Source organism: Sus scrofa, chromosome 12 (assembly GCF_054392235.1).
Source record: "Sus scrofa isolate SSC_HxYL_T2T_F1_AM1 chromosome 12, Sscrofa_HxYL_maternal_Yorkshire_Landrace_v2.0, whole genome shotgun sequence".
Classification (NCBI taxonomy): domain Eukaryota; kingdom Metazoa; phylum Chordata; class Mammalia; order Artiodactyla; family Suidae; genus Sus; species Sus scrofa.
The window spans coordinates 58,124,178-58,142,273 of NC_139394.1; the positions used below are offsets into that span (position 1 = coordinate 58,124,178).

Below are 18,096 nucleotides of genomic sequence, written 5' to 3' on the forward strand. Positions count from 1 at the left end.
TGGGGGATGTCAGGCATTGTCTAGACTTGCTCTGGATTCCCACTGGAATGCTTCCAGAACAGCACCACCATCTAGCGGCAGTTTGAGACAATCATCTTGCCTGTGGGCAGAAGTCCACGAAGCCTCCCTCCACTCAGAAGAATCCTGGTCCCCTGTGCCACACCTCTCTCCAAGTACCCTCTGCCTCTTCACCCTACTGGCAACCTCTTCCTCACTTCCCTTTCTCCGTCTGTCGGGCCCCAGTTGCCATCACTATTATCAGAGATGTAATTATTATGTGCCCGCCAACGACGATCCCCTCGCAGCTACATTACTCAAGTTTTGCCTGTGACCCTCTCCATTGCCCTGGCGCGGCAGGCCACTCTCTAGAGTGGAAAGGTTCACCGGGAAGCCTCGGATGAATCATAAGCCCCAGTCCTGACACTCCTCTCATCTCTTTCTGCGCAAGCCCTGCCTAAAATTAAAGAAATAAATGAAACCTCAGATCCATTTCCCCCACCGCTTTGTCTCAGCCGCGTCCCCGTACCGGGATCTCCCGGCACTCCCGGCCCGCCTCTGACACGCCTCAAGGGACGGGGACGCCAGGACCCCCAGCTCAGGCCGGCGAGCTGGTGGAACGCAAAACTACACGCGCGGGGGAGGGGGAGGCGCGAGCCGCATGCGACACGCAGGCGCAAAAGAGCGAGTGCAGGGGCCGCCCCGTGCAGCTTCGGTGTAGCGAGTGTGCGCAGGCGCGGCCCTGCGTAGGGCTCGTGGGCGGGACGGTCCCGTGGCGTCTACGTTCTAGAGTAGGCGGTACTAGGCGCGTGGTGGCCGCGCCGGCGCGGTTCGCGGCGTGTGACGTGCTAATTGTGCGCCGCCACCGCCGGTGGGCCTGGGGCTCGCGGGAGGGGAAGGAGGAGAGGAGGAGGCGGAGGAGGGGGAGGAGGGGGAGGTGGGGGCTGAAGCCGAGCAAGAGGCGGCCGCCGAGGGGCGGCTCCGCGGCGCGGAGCGGCGCGCGACCCAGAAGCGTTGGAATCCTGAATTGAGACGGCTGCGCCTGAAGACAGCAGGAGTGGCGGGGCCGCCGCCGTCGCCAGAGAGATGAGCCGGGAAGCCTGAGGCCGGAGACGCCCGCCCTCGGGCCTGTCCGCCCGGCTTCCCCGCTCCCGGTGAGGACGCCCCGTCCCCTCCCCCCAGCTCTGCCGCGGCCTCTCCCATTCCTGGATCTCATTCCTACCTAAGCCGGGCCCAGGAGGCCCTCGAAGGGGCTTCTTCAGGTCCTTGCACGCCGAGCCGCCGAAGCCTGTACCGGTGCTGGGACGCGTTCCGGTCCCCGGGGACGGAGCGGGAGAGGGGGCTGGGCTAACCTTGCTCGACTCAGTTCTGTCCCAACGTCTTGCTTCGGCGGCCTGAGCGCCGACTCGGTTCTCTTTCGGTTTCCTTAAAAATCACGCCCTTTTCATTAGATCCTGTATAGCTCTGGTGTGCCCATTCCGTGAGACGACCTGAGCCCGCCCACACACCCCCATTCATTCTCGGGTGCTTGAGAACTCTCTTCCTATTCTAGATCATGGTTTCCCCGCGGAAGTTGTGTTTTCCCCAAGTATTTCTGTACCATGTCAGGTCTCCCGCACTGAGCCGTTTTTCTTATTAGACTCTCAATTAGGACATCCCTGGTGGTATTACATTAGGGAAGTGGAGTCTGAAAATACTGGGTTTGACCTGGGGATCTGAGAAATAAGAGCCCTGGAGCCTACTGCTTAGCCATTCTCCCATGCCTCTGTTAGGGCAAGAGAGAGATGATGGTACAGACTCTAAAAGCTACCTTGTGGACCACCTTCCTAGTGGAAGATCTGAAGTTAGAGGAGTTCTGCAGTTTTTCCTTAGTTTATTTGCATCTGATGATAGAAGAAGCTTGTGAGGAAGAGAGGCAGGGTTTGGGGTGTAAGATGTTTGATTCCGACACTCTGATCTCTGTTTTACAGGTTACTGGAAGATGAAAGAGACTATACAAGGGACCGGGTCTTGGAGGCCTGAGCCTCCTGGACCCGGCATCGCCCCAGCTTATTCAAGTCCCAGGCGGGAGCGTCTTCGTTGGCCTCCACCCCCAAAGCCCCGACTCAAATCAGGTGGAGGGTTTGGGCCAGATCCTGGGTCAGGGACCACAGTGCCAGCCAGACGCCTCCCTGTTCCTCGGCCCTCTTTTGATGCTTCAGCTAGTGAAGAGGAAGAAGAGGAGGAAGATGATGAGGATGAAGATGAGGAAGAGGAAGTGGCAGCTTGGCGGCTGCCCCCCAGATGGGGTCAGCTCGGAGCCTCCCACAGGTCTCGCCCTCCCCGCCCTGCTCATCGGAAAACCTGTTCACAGCGCCGTCGCAGAGCTATGAGAGCCTTCCGGATGCTGCTCTACTCTAAAAGCACCTCGCTGACATTCCACTGGAAGCTTTGGGGGCGCCACCGGGGCCGGCGGCGGAGCCTTGCACACCCCAAGAACCATCTTTCACCCCAGGAAGGGGGTGCGACCCCACAGGTGCCATCCCCCTGCTGTCGTTTTGACTCCCCCCGGGGACCGCCTCCACCCCGGCTGGGTCTGCTAGGTGCTCTCATGGCAGAGGATGGGGTGAGAGGGTCTCCACCAGTGCCCTCTGGGCCCCCCGTGGAGGAAGATGGATTAAGGTGGACTCCAAAGTCTCCTCTGGACCCCGACTCGGGTAAGGTGGGCCTGGAGCAGAGGAGGGGATGGGGAGGGCTAGGATCCTGGAGGTCCAGCGGTCTCTTGCTGCGGTGAGAACTGGGTCTAGGGAATGTTGGATGGCAGAGTGAGGGGATCCAGAATAGCTGTGAAACGGTTTAAAGCCCCACTTTGAGCAGGAACTAAGTCTAAGCAGGGAGTCCAGGCTGGGATACAAGACCCCTAAGTGGCTGTTCGGGGCACATATGAGAGCAGGAGGCTTGCTTTAGAAAAGTTGGACAGAGTTGTCCACTTGAAATCTCTCTTCATTTGGCCTCTCAGGATAAGGGCTCCTGCCTGTACATCAGCCGAGGCTGCCATTCTTACAGTGGTGGAATGGCGTCTCTGAGCAGTGGGATACATCACCTGGACTTTCTCAGCATATTTCTTTCCTTTTTTTTCTTTTCTTTTTTCTTTTCTTCTTCTTCTTTTTTTTTTTTTAAGGCTGTACCCCCTGCTCATGGAGGTTTTCAGGCTAGGGGTCAAATCTGAGCTGTAGGTCCCAGCCTACACCGTAGCTCACGGCAACTCAGGATCCGAGCCCGAGCCGTGTCTGTGACCTACACCACAAATCATGGCAACTCCGGATCCTTAACCCACTGAGCCAGATCAGGGATCGAATCTGCAACTTATGGATACTAGGTTGATTAACCACTGAGCCACGACGAGAACTCCAGAAAATTTTCTTTCTGAGAATCCCAACTAAACAGTTTCAGGCTCTTTGTGTTTTTATTAATTATTTGGGTATTTATCCAGCATTTGGTATATGCCGTACTATGCTAGGTGATAGGCAAATAATAGTGAGAAATAGTTCTGAAATTTATATTTTTCTGAATCCTAGAGTTTTCTTGCTTTCCTCCTGTTTGTGAATACAGCCATACTTTGTTTTATTGCACTCCAAAGCCATTGCTTTTATTTTATTTTATTTTTTTTGTCTTTTTGCAATTTCTTGGGCTGCTCCCGCAGCATATGGAGGTTCCCAGGCTAGGGGTCTAATCGGAGCTGTAGCCGCCAGCCTACGCCAGAGCCACAGCAACGCGGGATGTGAGCTGCGTCTGCAGCCCACACCACAGCTCACGGCAACGCCGGATCCTTAACCCACTGAGCAAGGCCAGGGGTCGAACCCACAACCTCAGGGTTCCTAGTCATATTCATTAACCACTGAGCCATGACGGGACTCTTTTTTTTTTTTTTTTTTTTTTTTTAAACAAATTGAAGGTTTATGGCGACACTGGATAGAGCAAGACTATTAGTGCCATTTTTCCAACAGTATTTGCTCAGTGCATGTCTGTAAGGATTTGGTAGTTCTCACAACATCTCAAAGCCTTCACCCATGAAAAGATTACCACTCACTGAACGATCAGACGCTGCTTAGCGTTTTTTAGGTGTAAGGTATTTTGAAATTGACGTGTGTGTTTTTTAGAGGTGATGCTGTTGTGAACTTAGTATAGTTTCGTTAACAAAAGTTTTACCTGCACCAGGAAACCAAGAGATTTGTGTGACGCCTTATTACAGTGTTTGCTATGTTGTAGTGGTCTAGACCCGAACTGGCAGTGTCTCTGAGGTATGCCTGTAGTAGCTCCTGCTTTCTGTTCCTTATGACGTCTTGGACTTTTCTCATGCTTTAGGGTTTCCATTCTTTAGAGTTTCCATTGGTAGTTTTGCCAATTCACCTTTCTCGTGGTGCTATAATTTGTGGGCCCCATTTCATCTTCCCATTGGCCTTTGATCTGAGCCAGTTTCTTGCCTCCATCCCGTTTCCCCTGTCCTACAGGTCTCCTCTCTTGTACCTTGCCTAATGGCTTTGGGGGACCACCTGGGCCAGAAGGGGAGCGAACTCTGGCACCCCCTGATGCCAGCATCCTCATCAGCAATGTGTGCAGCATCGGGGACCATGTGGCCCAGGAGCTTTTTCAGGGCTCAGATCTGGGCCCAGCGGAAGAGGCAGAGCGGCCTGGGGAGAAAGCTGGCCAGCACAGTCCCCTGCGGGAGGAGCACGTCACCTGTGTGCAGAGTAAGGAACCCTAGAGGACCTCGTCTCTTGTCCTCAGCTGACGCCCACCTCAAAGTCTGCAGGCCTCACCTCCCTCCTCTCCCTCCTCCACTCAGGCATCTTGGATGAATTTCTTCAAACATACGGCAGCCTCATCCCCCTCAGCACTGATGAGGTCGTAGAGAAATTGGAGGACATTTTCCAGCAGGAGTTCTCTACACCTTCCAGGTGAGGAATGAAAGAGACGCCCTTTGGAAGAGGGCTGGGACCTGGGAGATGGGAAGAGAATACTGCTGCCTTTTCTCCCACAGGGATGTAGTTGTGTAGTTGGGGAGGAGGAAGAAGCTAGAACTGAAGGGCAGGAATCTGCAGGCAAGGTGCCAAACCCCTGTAAACCAACCGGGAGGGTCTCTACGTAAGAGCCTGAAACACTGTGTGTACCTCAATATCGGTGTGCCTCTTACGGGGTGTGGGCCTTTAGCTCCCCCCCCACCCCCTGCAGAAAGGTTAGTTTTAGATCCTTATTCTAGGCAGTAGAAGGTACTTCTGTGTGCCCTAGCCCCCTCAGCTCTTGTGTGACTCCACCCTTGGCCTACCCAGGAAGGGCCTGGTGCTGCAGCTCATCCAGTCATACCAGCGGATGCCAGGCAATGCCATGGTAAGAGGCTTCCGAGTCGCCTATAAGCGACATGTGCTGACCATGGACGACTTGGGGACCTTGTATGGACAGAACTGGCTCAATGACCAGGTAAGGAGGCGTGGAGAAGCAGGCCCACGAGGGGATTCAGGGAGCGGGGGTGGGGGGGGGCTGGGGCCCTCTTCACGGGGGAGCCCTGTACCCCTGCCGCACCCTCCATGGCAAGTGGCCTTCCGTCTTCCCCCAGGTGATGAACATGTATGGAGACCTGGTCATGGACACGGTCCCTGAAAAGGTAGGCCAACCAGATACTTAGTCCACGGGTTTAAGCAGCTTTTTCAGTCCCTTTCTTCTCTTCTGCTTTACGTGAAGTGGGTCCCTGTTTCTGGGGAGAGGCAGTGAAAGCTAATGGTTTTGTTTTGTTTGTCTTTTTTAATGGCCCCACCTGCAGCACATGGAAGTTCCCAGGCTAGGGGCTGAATCGGAGCTATAGCCGCCGGCCTGCGCCACAGCCACAGCAACGCGGAATCCAGGCCGCATCTGCGACCTACACCACAGCTCACAGCAATGCCAGATTCTTAACCCACCAAGTGAGGTCGGGGACTGAACCCGCATCCTCATGGATCCTAGCTGGGTTCGTCACGACTGAGCCATGACAGGAACTCCCGGAAGGTCGTTTGTTAGGTTCTGCAATCTTGGTCTTTTCTCTCCCCCACTTTTCTGCATTTTCCCCCATGGCTTGTCCCACACATTGGCTCGGGAAGCTGCAAGATGAGGTTAAAAACCATTTGAGTTCTTACCTTCCATGAGTTGGACTGGAGTCTGTCGAAACTAGTCTTTAGAGCCTTAATGAGGTGGAGTGGACTGGGGAGAGGACTTAGCAGGAGGGCCCGAGGGCTCTTGATTCCATCCAGCTCTTTTGTGTCATTGGCACAGGTGCATTTCTTCAACAGTTTCTTCTATGATAAGCTCCGTACCAAGGGTTACGATGGGGTGAAAAGGTGGACCAAAAACGTGAGTCATCAATTCACATCTACTTTATGTAACAATATCTTGCATCTAAAGGTTGTGTTTCCCTTAAGCCCTTACTGTTTGTTCAGTCTTTCAAGTATTTATGAAACGTCTTCTCTGTGCCAGGTGCTGTTCTGGGCCCTAAGGACACAGTGTTAAAATAGGAAAATCTTCTGTCTTTATGTGGCGAGAATAAATAACCAAGTCGATAGCGCAGGGAACAAATTAACACAGTGATGTGGTAACATGGGAAGTGGTAGTTTAGCTTGGCTGGTCTGGGAAGGCGTCTCTGAGCTGAGATTTGAATTACGAGGAGCTGACCCGGTACAGATATGGGGCAAGAGTATTCTGTGTAAAGGGAACGGTGAGTGCATGGGACCCAAAGTGAGGAGGAACATTTGAGGAACAAAGGGACCATGTGGGAGTCTCTGTTGTGGCTTAGCGCTTAACGAACCCGACTAGTATCCATAAGGACGCGGGTTCCGTCCCTGGCCTCGCTCAGTGGGTTAAGGATCTGATGTTGCCCTGAGCTGAGCTCTGGTGTAGGTCGCAGACGCAGCTTGGATCTGATGTGGCTGCGGCTGTGGTGCTGGCTGGCAGCTGTAGCTCCGCTTCGACCCCTAGTCTGGGAACCTCCATATGCTGCAGGTGTGGCCCTAAAAAGCAAAAAAAATAAATAAAAAAACAAAGGGCCCGTGTGGGTGCTTGTGTGGTTGGAGCAGAGTGAAAAAAAGGGAAAATGATAGAAAATGTGGTCAGAGAATAGATCATGTGAGGCAGGTCAGGTGGGCCCAGGAGGGTGGTAGATGGTACTTATTCTTTTTTTTATTTTTGGTCTCTTTAGGGCGGTGCCCTCGGCATATGGAGGTTCCCAGGCTAGGGGTCGAATTGAAGCTGAAGCTGCCAGCCTGTACCACAGCCACAGCAATGCCATATCCGAGGCGAGTCTTCAACCTATACCACAACTCACAGCAACCCTGGATCTTTAACCCACTGAGTGAGGCCAGGGATGGAACCTCGTGGATACTAGTCGGGTTCGTTACCACCGAGCCATGACGGGAACTCCTTTTCTTTGGGTTTTGAGAAGCTATTGAAGAGTGGTAAGCAGGCTGGGGAGGTGCCTCATGTTTTAAACTGTTTCAGTGATAGATTGAAAGGGGACAAGACTGGAGGCAGACAGAAGCACAGAGGTCCAGGTGAGAAACTTGGATCAGAGTGGTGAGGGTGGAGGTAGAAGTAGTTTTATATTGGATAAATTTTGCAATGGGACCAATAGGAAGGACTTTCTGGTGGCTGGACACGCGAAACGAAGAAAAGATGCGAATCAAGGATGTCTAGGTTTTTGGCCTAAGTTACTGGGGAAGATAATTGGGAGACAGGGAGCAGGTGGGGGTGGGGGTAGAGGTGGAAAAGAATTTTTTCTCCTCTCCGATTAGTTCCGTTACCGTCCACTTCAAAGACCAGCAAGCTTCTATCTGGTGAGGTAGGACCATTGGCTCCAGCTTTTATTTATTTGTTTATTTTTGGGTTTTTTTTGGTCTTTTTAAGGCTGCACCCGGGGCATATGAAGGTTCCCAGGCTAGGGGTCGAATGGGAGCTGTAGCTGGTGGCCTGCACCACAGTCACAGTGACACCAGATCCAAGCCATGTTTGCAACCTTTGCCACAGCTCACGGCAATGCTGGTCCTTAACCCACTGAGCAAGGCCAGGGATTGAACCTGCGTCCTCATGAATTAACTAGTCAGATTCGTTTCCACTGAGCCACTACGGAACTCCCTGGCTCCGGCGTTACTTAATTCCTGACCCCAGGTTCAAGAACTTACCTCCTCTGGGACCTGGCAGGTCGTCTTCTCCCAATAGATCAGGGTGACATGCAGTGGAAAGAACTTGCCTTTCTATACGCCTGTGTTTTTGGGGGTTTTTTTGGTTTTTTTTTTTTTTTTTTTTTTTTTTTTTTTTTTTTTTTTTGTCTTTTTGCCATTTCTTGGGCTGCTCCCACGGCATATGGAGGTTCCCAGGCTAGGGGTTGAATGGAGCTGCAGCCGCCGGCCTACACCAGGGCCACAGCAACTCGGGATCCGCGCCACATCTGCGACCTACACCACAGCTCACGGCAACGCCGGATCGTTAACCCACTAAGCAAGGGCAGGGACCGAACCCGCAACCTCATGGTTCCTAGTCGGATTCGTTAACCACTGCGCCATGACGGGAACTCCTATACGCCTGTGTTTAAATCCCACCTCTGCCATTTCTTACTTCTGTGACTTTGGGCAAATTATTTTTCAGACCACAGTGTCTTCATCATTGAACACGAGGACTTCCTTATGAGATTGTTGTGAGCATTATTAGGTGCTCTGCATTGTTTTTAATATATTATAGTCACTAACTAGTAGTAATCTTTGTAACCAACAGGTGAGGGTAGGTATGGTTATTTTCATCCTCTCACAGGAAAGGTAACTGAGGTAGAGTTATTAAGCAGCTTGCCTGTGATCATAAGCTAGTGAATGGAGGAGCTGGGTCGGAACCATGGAGTCTGGCTCCAGGATCCTGAACCTGGGTCCCTCTTGCTACTAAGCACCTGTATCTTTTTTTTTTTTTTGTCTTTTCTAGGGCCACATCTGTGGCATATGGAGGTTCCCAGGCTAGGGGTTGAATCGGAGCTGTATCCACCAGCCTACGCCAGAGCCACAGCAATGCCAGATCCAAGCTGCGTCTGCGACCTACACCACAGCTCACGGCAACGCCGGATCCTTAACCCACTGAGCGAGGCCAGGGGTTGAACCCGCCACCTCATGGTTCCTAGTCGGATTTATTAACCACTGAGCCACGATGGGAACTCCATCACTTGTATCTTTAAGGCGTGAAAAGTACCCGTCTTGGGCTCTCGAGTGTTCTGCACCACCTCCTCTATCACGCCTTCTTCGCTCACCCTGAGAATCCACACATCCAGATGCTGAGCCTTGGCTCACAGTCCCCGGGCAGAAAATTGAGTTTGTCCGCTCGGCTCGGTGCCTGCTCCTCCATTCGTCTTTGGGAACCGCGGCCAGAGACAGGATGCCTGTGCTGCCTTCCTCATGCGCCCGCTCTGCCTCCTAGGTGGACATCTTCAACAAGGAGCTACTGCTGATCCCCATCCACCTGGAGGTACACTGGTCCCTCATCTCTGTTGATGTGAGGCGGCGCACCATCACCTATTTTGACTCGCAGCGCACCCTGAACCGCCGCTGCCCTAAGGTTTGAGAGAGAAGGGGCAAGCTGGGCAGCATGTGGGGAGGAGAGCCAGTGGCAAGGCATCTCAGGCGGAAGGGTGGGTCTTGAGTCCTTGGGGAGCACCCCGGGCTTGGCGCCTGCGACCCCCGGACCCCGGGTGCAGTTAGCACAGTAGGGCCATCACGTCCTCCCTTCCTCCACCCACATAGCATATTGCCAAGTATCTCCAGGCAGAGGCAGTGAAGAAAGACCGGCTGGACTTCCACCAGGGCTGGAAAGGTTACTTCAAAATGGTAAGTTTCTAGAGGAAGGTTGGAGGTGGTGGTGGTGAGCATGGTAGGAGGCAGAAGTTGAAACCATACCCCTAGGGTCTCCAGGTAAAGAGCTGACCTTCTTTGTATTCTCTAGAATGTGGCCAGGCAGAATAATGACAGTGACTGTGGCGCCTTTGTGTTGCAGGTAAGCAGATGCCAGTTGGGTTTAAGGGTTGGGAGGGAGGCGGGGAGCTGGTCTGCAGCCCTCATTTGGTTCACAGCCACTTATGGAGGGGGAGTAACCTAATGTATTAGGATGTCGAAACCCGGGTTTCATCGGTCCTCTCGTGGGCTTCTCCGTGCCTCTTTGAAACTGAGTCTGTGGTCCTTGGTCTCTGGCCCTGATAGAGCTTCCTCCTGCTGCTTAACGCAAAGCATTTTCTGTTAACACTGGGTATCTCATGTCCCAAAGAGGAACATTGGCTTTAGAGTCAGACTTTTTTTCCTTTTGAGCACCACTCGGTGGGACCTTAGTTTCCTTTGTTTGTGAAATGGGAATGTTTTGGGGAAGATCCAGTGAAATGTGTGTCATGTGAAATACGTCGCACGGATCCTGACTTGGGGGTATATGCTCAGTAGGTGGTTCTCATGGCCTGCTTTGTTAACACCTAGTATTGCAAGCACCTGGCCCTGTCTCAGCCATTCAGCTTCACCCAGCAGGACATGCCCAAACTTCGTCGACAGATCTACAAGGAGCTGTGTCACTGCAAACTCACTGTGTGAGCCTCGTATCCCAGGCCTCAAGCCCATTCGTTAAATGGGCAGGGGGACATGGGAGATCCTTCCTTCCCAAGAAACTCCAATTCCTTTCCTCTCTTGCCTCTTCCCACCCAATTCCCTTTGGTTTTTCATATTTAAATGTTTTAATTGATTTCTGTATTTTTTTCTTTGAGAGAATACTTGTTGATTTCTAATGTTCAGGGGGTGGCCATGGAATATCCCCTTTCACCCTCTGTCTGCAGGGGAGTATGGCCTTGTGGCCTGGGTGGGGCAGTCATCTCCCTTTCATGTGCAGGGTGGGGGACGGGGCAGGAAAATCTGTGCTGGGGGTGGTGGGCGGACAATGGGATTCCTGCCTGCCAGATCTTCAAAACTTTTATATATATATATACATATATATATATATGCCATGGTCCTGCTCTGGTCAATAAAGGATCCTTTGGAGATACATAGTGGTGGTCTTCCTTTAGGGGCCGCAAAACTAGTGGATATGCTCTCAGCCTTTCCTCCAGCCAGTGCTGTTAGCTACCCTTTTTGGGTTTTGAGACTTAAGGGGCCAGTTTTCCATCCCTGGCTCACACAATGCCAACGCCACGTCCTCAAAAGAATCCTCCAGCTAGCGGAGCCAGGGCTGGAAGGAGGGGAGAGTAGGTAAACCTCAAAAATAAGGGCGCTTGAGGGGTCCTAAAGTTGGGGAAACAGGACACTTAAGGGAGCCGGCCAGGATTCCTGACAGCAACCTCAAAAGCCCCTAAGCCCACAAGTCAATTACTCCATCCCTCCTCCCTCCAGCCAGGGGAACCGTCCCAGCCGCTGGGTAATGGATCCTGACTTCAGCCCCCTGTACGCTTGGAACACCTCGGGCTTGGTGTCCGATTTATCTTTGCTGCAGGAGAGAACAAAATTGAACGTGGTCTGGTGGACACCTGTAACAGAGGGTAGCGGTAGTGGTAGTCCCGGGAGCCCGGAAGTCCCTGGAGGCTGAAACCTCGCCCCCCTTGCGTGATAGGGCCTGGTAGGCCACATGACTGAGGCACTCTCGCCTCCGCACGTGTAGGGGTGCAGGGCCCCAAGATGGCTGCCAGGCCTCGAGGCCCGACTCCAGTATGTCACTTCCGTACCGGCGAGAAAGGCGGGCCCTCTAGCCAATGAGGCTGCGGGGCGGGTCTTCACCTTGACGGGCGCTCAAGTTATCCAATGGTGGCCGCGTGCCAGGGCGCCTACGAACTAACGTCACGCCTAGTTGCCGAGCGGCGGCAGGCGGAGCTGAGGCGGCCAAGCCAATGCGATGGCTGGGGCGGGGTCGGGCGCTCTATAAGTTGTCGATAGGCGGGCACTCCGCCCTAGTTTCTAAGGATCATGTCTGCGAGTCAGGATTCCCGGTAAGCAAGACACTTGCAAGAGACTGTGGCTGCTTACCTTGCCGCCCTTTTCGAGGGCCCGGCGTGGGGAAGCTGAGGCCCGCCGCCCTAGGCCCCCCCAGGGTTGCGGGGAGACCAAGCCGGGAGGACCCGTCCGGGGAGGTGGGGGGAGTTAGGGGCGGGTCCACGGCCGACGCTGCCAGGGCCTAGGCAGAGGCCGAGGACGGCCGGGCTTTCGGGACCCAGCGAGCGAGTTTCGTTAGGAGGCCTCGACCGACGTGGTGCGTGAAGCTTGGTCGCTGAGTGGGGTGGCGAGGTCGCGACCTGTTGTGAGAAAGGAAGGTAGAGGCGGCCGTGCGTGGCGCGGAGCCGCCGGTCAGATTGTCTCACTGCGGGAGGGAGGGTTCGCGCGCGCTCGGGACTCCGGAGGATTCTGACGGTACCACTCGCCGAAGGTGGGGGTGCCTGGATCCTCAGTCGCTTGGTCGCGTGAAGCTATGGGTCGCGGGAGAAGAAGCCGGCCGTTCAGTGTGCTGGTTTTCTTGACGGCCAGGACCGACCCTAACCCCGAGGAGCGGCCGCTTGAGGCACCGGGAGCCCACCCGGCGCCGGGCGGGCGGGTCCATTTTGCCGCACAAGCCGGGCAATTGGCAAACTGCGGATGGGCAGGTCCACTTTCCTTCGGGGGTGAGCGGCCTGAGGTATGGGAGGGCGACGCCATTTCGCGACGGGGGCGGGCGGGGTGTGGATTGTTCCCCGGAGGGGAGGGGTGCGCCGCCGGGTGGTCGAGGAGGCGAGCACATGGCGGCCTGAGGTGCTCCCCTCCCCCATTCGGCTTCGCTCTTAAGTGTTGTGCAATCTCCCCCCTTGCTAGCTCGGCTGGGGCTCATTGTGCGCGAGGCCGCCACCGCCCGCGGCCTCCCACATCCGGGCACCGCGAGGCGGGGAGATGGGCTGGAGGGAGTGGGGGAGGGCGCGGGCGGCATGACGTGGGGGGGAAGGGGATGTCCTCCTCTCGCATCTGGGAGGTGGAAGGCGGGACTTCCGGCGCGCTGGGGCCACAGTGGGAGGTGCACGCGCTGGGTCTTGGAGCGGCCCGGCCCAAGACACGTGGGCCTGGCGGCCAGCACCACCTCTACGCCCCGGGCAGCGCAGCGCCGTTCCTTCCAGTCTCCGGGTCTTCTGTAGGGCAGGGTGGGGAGGCGGCTTGGCCTGAGCAGTTCCAGAGATGAGGCAAAGGCCTCGGCTGTAAAGTAACTGCTCTTGTGTTTCCGGAATTCATGGGGCTTGGATCGGGAGTGAAGACTGATGGTAGCATGCAAAGCCGCTTGCTGGGAGGAAGAGTCTGGTGGTCAGGATTTCTATGTGCTTGTATTTTAAACCAATAGATCCAGAGACAATGGCCCCGATGGGATGGAGCCCGAAGGCGTCATCGAGGTAAGGTTGGACCCCTACCGCCGTTATCCTTTGTAAGAGTATATACAACAAAAGTATGTTTTTTTTCCTCTTTATAATATAACCTCACTGTTTACAAGTAACTGGCCCCTTCAGAGTAGTTTTCTAGGCCGCATAGACCCAACCAGCTGGCTTCCTTGGGGAGGAGAAGGTGGTGGGTTCTGGAACTTTGGTGCAGGCAGAGAAGGTCCTGTTTGCTCCAGTGCAAGAGCACAGCCCCATTTCTGTTAATTCTTTTTTACTTCTTACAGAGTAACTGGAATGAGATTGTTGACAGCTTTGATGACATGAACCTCTCGGAGTCCCTCCTCCGTGGCATCTATGCCTATGGTTTTGAGAAGCCCTCTGCCATCCAGCAGCGAGCCATTCTTCCTTGTATCAAGGGTAAGGTCTTTGCCCCAGAAAAAATGTATGGGCTGTCCCTGGCCTGGGTAGAGTGGCATCTGGTTGGTGGTGCCTGTCTCATATCAGCCAGGGACAAAGCAACTCCTTGTTTATCCCAGCTTGGCTTTTGGTTTGTGCCTATGCCTGGTTCATGCCCTGGACACATGGATTGTTGGCTTCATTTAAGTCAGGCTCTTGTTTTTAGGCAGATTATAATTTTACACCTGTATTTGTAGCCCAGCTTTGGGGTGCCATGCTAAATGAGTTGTTGCCTTCACCTGGCTTCCAGGTCTGCCTTGGTACTGTGTTGTGGTATCAAGTCTGTGAAGCACTTACTGTTTGGCACATATACGGACCCTTCTGTGGGTTATTTTTCAGTGTCCCATGATTCCAAAGAATATTTCCTGCCATTAAATTTCTCTCTCATTTTGTCACTTTAGGTTATGATGTGATCGCTCAAGCCCAATCTGGGACTGGGAAAACTGCCACTTTCGCCATATCAATTCTGCAGCAGATTGAATTGGATCTAAAGGCCACCCAGGCCTTGGTCCTGGCACCCACTAGAGAGTTGGCTCAGCAGGTGAGATTTTACCTCTCCCCAAAGGACTCATTTAGAAATGAATAATAAAACCCAAAAATCAGAAGTATGTGCCCCGACTACCACCACCTTGGAAGAACTGACGTATAGAGAATGAAAGAGATGAAACAAAGTCAGTTGATAACTTGTAGATCTTTTGGGATTTATTAGGTTAATTATAAACCTTAACCAAGCACAGTAAGCATCCTTTACTCCACCCGTTTCCTGAGTCAGATGTGAAGGCTGCTGGGTGGAATGTGACTGGCTGGGCAAGTTTGGCTCTTCTATGACCAAAACCCCCTGGCAATGGGCAAAGAGACACCTGATTGGTGGTGTTGTTCTTATATCAGTCATGGGAAAAGCAGATGTGTATATAGTCCTCTGTTCATCCTAGCTTGATGCCTGGGTTGGTGGCCAGAGCTGTTTCATGCCTAGGACACATGGAATGAACTGTTTTCCTGGGTCTTAGAGGAAAAGGATCAGAGACACCTGTCTCATAAATTGACTGTTTTCTTGCCTATGAAGTGAGTGTTTAATAGTGCTTGAGTTGTTGGGAAAAATAAATTCATAAGCATTTTTTCCCCCCTGGGGCCACACCTGTGGCATACGGGGAGGTTCCCAGGCTAGGGTTCCAATTGGAGTTGTAACTGTCGGCCTACACCAGAGCCATGGTAACATTGGATCCAAGCTGCCTCTGCTGCCTATACCACAGCCCACGGCAATGCAGGATCCTTAACCCACTGAGCAGGGCCAGGGATCGAACCCACAACCTTATGGTTCCTAGCCAGATTTGTTAATCACTGAGGCACGACAGGAACTCCAGTACATAAGCATTTATGAGATGGAGCCTGGTGACTATAGCTAACACAGCATTTTATCTTTTCAGATACAGAAGGTGGTTATGGCATTAGGAGATTACATGGGTGCTTCCTGCCATGCCTGCATTGGTGGTACCAATGTGCGTGCTGAGGTGCAGAAGCTACAGATGGAAGCTCCCCACATCATCGTGGGTACCCCAGGCCGTGTGTTTGATATGCTTAACAGGAGATACTTGTGTGAGTGTCTCAATTTTCCAGGTCTCTGGGTCACTTCCTTAAGCATGTTTTCCCAGTTTTTTTTTTTTTTTTTTTTAAGCATTGCTCTGTGATGAACCCCATGCGTGTCATCTGAGCCTGGCTTCCCTGTCAGCTCAGCCCAGGTAGTGTTCTACTTCTCAGGGCTGTTGTCTGGCCTTGCAAGGGGCTCACAGGCAAAGGATCAATCTTTGTATTCTGAGAGCAGACCACCTATCTCCTATTCTTTATCTGGGAAGAAGTGAAAGTATATCTTACCTTTTTTAAATACCTGTTGGTGTGTGTGTGTTTTTTTTTCTTTTGTTAGCTCCCAAATACATCAAGATGTTTGTATTGGATGAAGCTGATGAGATGTTAAGCCGAGGGTTCAAGGACCAGATCTATGACATATTCCAAAAGCTCAATAGCAACACCCAGGTGAGAAGAACATTGGGGTTTTGCTCGTGTGAGTGGTGATTCCTTTGTACGGATGGTAGTGTTCTCGGGGTGAGAGACCATTACAAAGTGCCAGACAAACCATAAAGCTCTGGAGGACCTGCTACCTCCCCTGAGACTGTTGTCCCCATTAGGTGGTTTTGCTGTCAGCTACAATGCCTTCTGATGTGCTGGAAGTGACCAAGAAGTTCATGCGGGACCCAATTCGAATCCTTGTCAAGAAGGAAGAGCTGACCCTGGAGGGTATTCGCCAATTCTACATCAATGTGGAACGCGAGGTGGGGCCCAGTGCAGGAGGCGGGCCTGGCAGGAAGGCGGGGGGATAGCCCCTGACTGATTTCTCCCCCACCCCCAGGAGTGGAAGCTGGACACCCTGTGTGACTTGTACGAAACCCTGACCATCACCCAGGCAGTCATCTTCATCAACACCCGAAGGAAGGTCGACTGGCTCACGGAGAAGATGCACGCCCGAGACTTCACCGTCTCTGCTATGGTGAGCGCCCGCCGCCACCGCTGCGGCCGTGGTTTCCCAGCAAGAGGGGGGCTGTCACAGGCCTACTTCCCCAGCCAGTTCTCGCTGAACCAGCACACCTACCTGCTAACAGCCGCCTTCTGTTTCCTGTTGTAGCACGGGGACATGGACCAGAAAGAACGCGACGTCATCATGAGGGAGTTCCGCTCGGGCTCCAGCAGAGTGTTGATTACCACGGATCTGCTGGTGAGTAGAAGCTGAGTAGAAGCGAGTGTGAGAAGACTGGGGACCAAGGGCGGATCCAAGGTGATTCCCTCTCCAAGGGGCCTGCTTGTGCCCCTCTTCTGGAAAGTAGCAGCTTGGAATAACATCTGGCAGGCCTGAGGCTCTGGCGGCGAGGGGCTGTAAACATCCTCTGCCTGCCTTGGGCTGCCCACACACACGCCTCTCCTGGACAGACTCCTCCCTCTCCCTGGAGTCACCCACTGAAGCCGCCTTCTCTCCCACACAGGCCAGAGGCATCGACGTGCAGCAGGTTTCCTTAGTCATCAACTATGACCTTCCCACCAACAGGGAAAACTACATCCACAGGTAAAGACACCTGCCAGGCTGCCCCCCCCCGCCCCCCACGCCCAGTCCTCCCTGCACAGCAGCGCCCCGGTCTTCCCCATCTTCCTCATACTCTAACTTGTTTCCCAGGATCGGTCGTGGCGGACGTTTTGGCCGTAAGGGTGTGGCTATTAACATGGTGACAGAAGAAGACAAGAGGACTCTCCGGGACATTGAGACCTTCTACAACACCTCCATCGAGGAGATGCCCCTCAATGTTGCTGACCTCATCTGAGGCGCTGCTCTGCTCTCCCAGCCCCAGCCAGGGATCCGACCTGTCCTTGAGGGGGGCTGAGGAACAGCAGCAGGGGGGAGGGAAGGGAGCCAAGGGATGGACATCTTGTCATTTTTTTCTTTTTTTTTTTTTTTCTTTGAATAAATGTCACTTTTTGAGGCAAAAGAAGGAACCATGACCATTTTAGACACCCTTTTCTTTGGGGCAGGCTCTTGCCCCAGGCGCCGGCTCTTCTCCCAGAAACACTAATCCATTTCCCTAACCTCGTCAACTTTCAAACCCAAGGCTCTCCCCACCCCAGCTGAATTCTGAAAATAATTCAGTGGGGGCTGTAATGCCCCTCCACCTCATTTGCTGGACCAAATCTGGAGGGAGAGCCCGAGTTAAGTGGCCCAGGGCACTGTCCCCAGGTGGGGGGGGAGCAGGGGAAAGAACATGGTAGCCATTTTTACATTGTTTTTGTATAGTATTTATTGATGCAGGAAAACAAACACAAAATTCTGAATAAAATAACTTGGAAACTGCTTTGGCTTCTCATTTCTTACCTCTCCTTCCCCTACCCCGCTACTGGGTAGGTACAGCTCTGCTCCCCTGCTGAACTGGGTAACCGGTAACATGACTCTTAGGAAGGGGCTGGGCCAGCACAGTCATAAGCAGCTCACATGTCTCTAGGCAAAGAGGAAGTGATCTGAGCCCAGAGAAAGGGGAAATCAAAGTTGTGATCTTTACACCCCGTTGAGCTTGGGGGGTGGGGGGCTGTGGCTGCAGGCTCTGGTCCTTTGATCACCTGCAACCCCTGAGCATATTTTCCTGAGGTGGACAAGAGTCTCCCAGGATCGACTACCCCAAACTCCCTTCTCACGTAACACAGTGCCCACTTTGGAAATGCCAGGGCTA

The 18,096-nt window shown here is 53.4% G+C and overlaps 2 protein-coding genes and 4 non-coding genes across 9 annotated transcripts; all 6 read left to right on the forward strand.

Annotated features, from left to right (window-relative positions):
• The first annotated feature begins 930 nt into the window (after nt 1-930).
• Nucleotides 931-11,046, forward strand: SENP3 (SUMO specific peptidase 3). 2 transcript variants are annotated; one of them, XM_021067832.2, is made up of 11 exons: nt 931-1,293; nt 1,968-2,693; nt 4,488-4,727; nt 4,823-4,934; nt 5,307-5,454; nt 5,591-5,638; nt 6,280-6,357; nt 9,451-9,588; nt 9,774-9,857; nt 9,973-10,023; nt 10,491-11,046. In XM_021067832.2, the coding sequence occupies exons 2-11, from the start codon at nt 1,979-1,981 to the stop codon at nt 10,599-10,601; spliced, it is 1,725 nt and encodes a 574-aa protein (XP_020923491.1). In that variant the 5' UTR covers nt 931-1,293; nt 1,968-1,978; the 3' UTR covers nt 10,602-11,046. The 2 variants fall into 2 exon arrangements, with proteins under 2 accessions (XP_020923491.1, XP_020923490.1); XM_021067831.2 differs by having other exon boundaries at nt 931-1,151.
• Nucleotides 11,047-11,941: 895 nt separating this feature from the next.
• EIF4A1 (eukaryotic translation initiation factor 4A1) lies at nt 11,942-17,724 on the forward strand. 3 transcript variants are annotated; one of them, XM_084982519.1, is made up of 12 exons: nt 11,942-12,240; nt 12,513-12,660; nt 13,348-13,396; nt 13,666-13,798; nt 14,239-14,378; nt 15,262-15,430; nt 15,756-15,865; nt 16,018-16,161; nt 16,239-16,376; nt 16,512-16,601; nt 16,867-16,946; nt 17,055-17,724. In XM_084982519.1, exons 3-12 carry the CDS (start codon nt 13,373-13,375, stop codon nt 17,197-17,199), a joined length of 1,173 nt encoding a protein of 390 aa, XP_084838645.1. In that variant the 5' UTR covers nt 11,942-12,240; nt 12,513-12,660; nt 13,348-13,372; the 3' UTR covers nt 17,200-17,724.
• On the forward strand, nt 13,832-13,966 carry LOC146398383 (small nucleolar RNA SNORA48). Its single transcript, XR_014822141.1, has one exon. It is a non-coding gene; the product is annotated as a small nucleolar RNA SNORA48 (small nucleolar RNA).
• LOC146398384 (small nucleolar RNA SNORA48) lies at nt 14,671-14,819 on the forward strand. Its single transcript, XR_014822142.1, has one exon. It is a non-coding gene; the product is annotated as a small nucleolar RNA SNORA48 (small nucleolar RNA).
• Nucleotides 15,514-15,654, forward strand: LOC146398385 (small nucleolar RNA SNORD10). The gene has a single exon (XR_014822149.1). It is a non-coding gene; the product is annotated as a small nucleolar RNA SNORD10 (small nucleolar RNA).
• On the forward strand, nt 16,655-16,796 carry LOC146398386 (small nucleolar RNA SNORA67). Its single transcript, XR_014822123.1, has one exon. It is a non-coding gene; the product is annotated as a small nucleolar RNA SNORA67 (small nucleolar RNA).
• Nucleotides 17,725-18,096: the final 372 nt, after the last annotated feature.

Excerpts from the sequence above, each read along its gene's own strand:
- EIF4A1 (XM_084982519.1), top strand. The coding sequence starts at position 13,373 with ATGGAGCCCGAAGGCGTCATCGAG. Across the intron at positions 13,799-14,238 it reads CATTCTTCCTTGTATCAAGG|GTTATGATGTGATCGCTCAA; the intron begins GTAAGGTCTTTG and ends TTGTCACTTTAG. Across the intron at positions 14,379-15,261 it reads CTAGAGAGTTGGCTCAGCAG|ATACAGAAGGTGGTTATGGC; the intron begins GTGAGATTTTAC and ends TTATCTTTTCAG.
- SENP3 (XM_021067832.2), top strand. The coding sequence starts at position 1,979 with ATGAAAGAGACTATACAAGGGACCGGGTCTTGGAGGCCTGAGCCTCCT. Across the intron at positions 4,728-4,822 it reads GCACGTCACCTGTGTGCAGA|GCATCTTGGATGAATTTCTT; the intron begins GTAAGGAACCCT and ends TCCTCCACTCAG. Across the intron at positions 9,858-9,972 it reads GGAAAGGTTACTTCAAAATG|AATGTGGCCAGGCAGAATAA; the intron begins GTAAGTTTCTAG and ends TGTATTCTCTAG.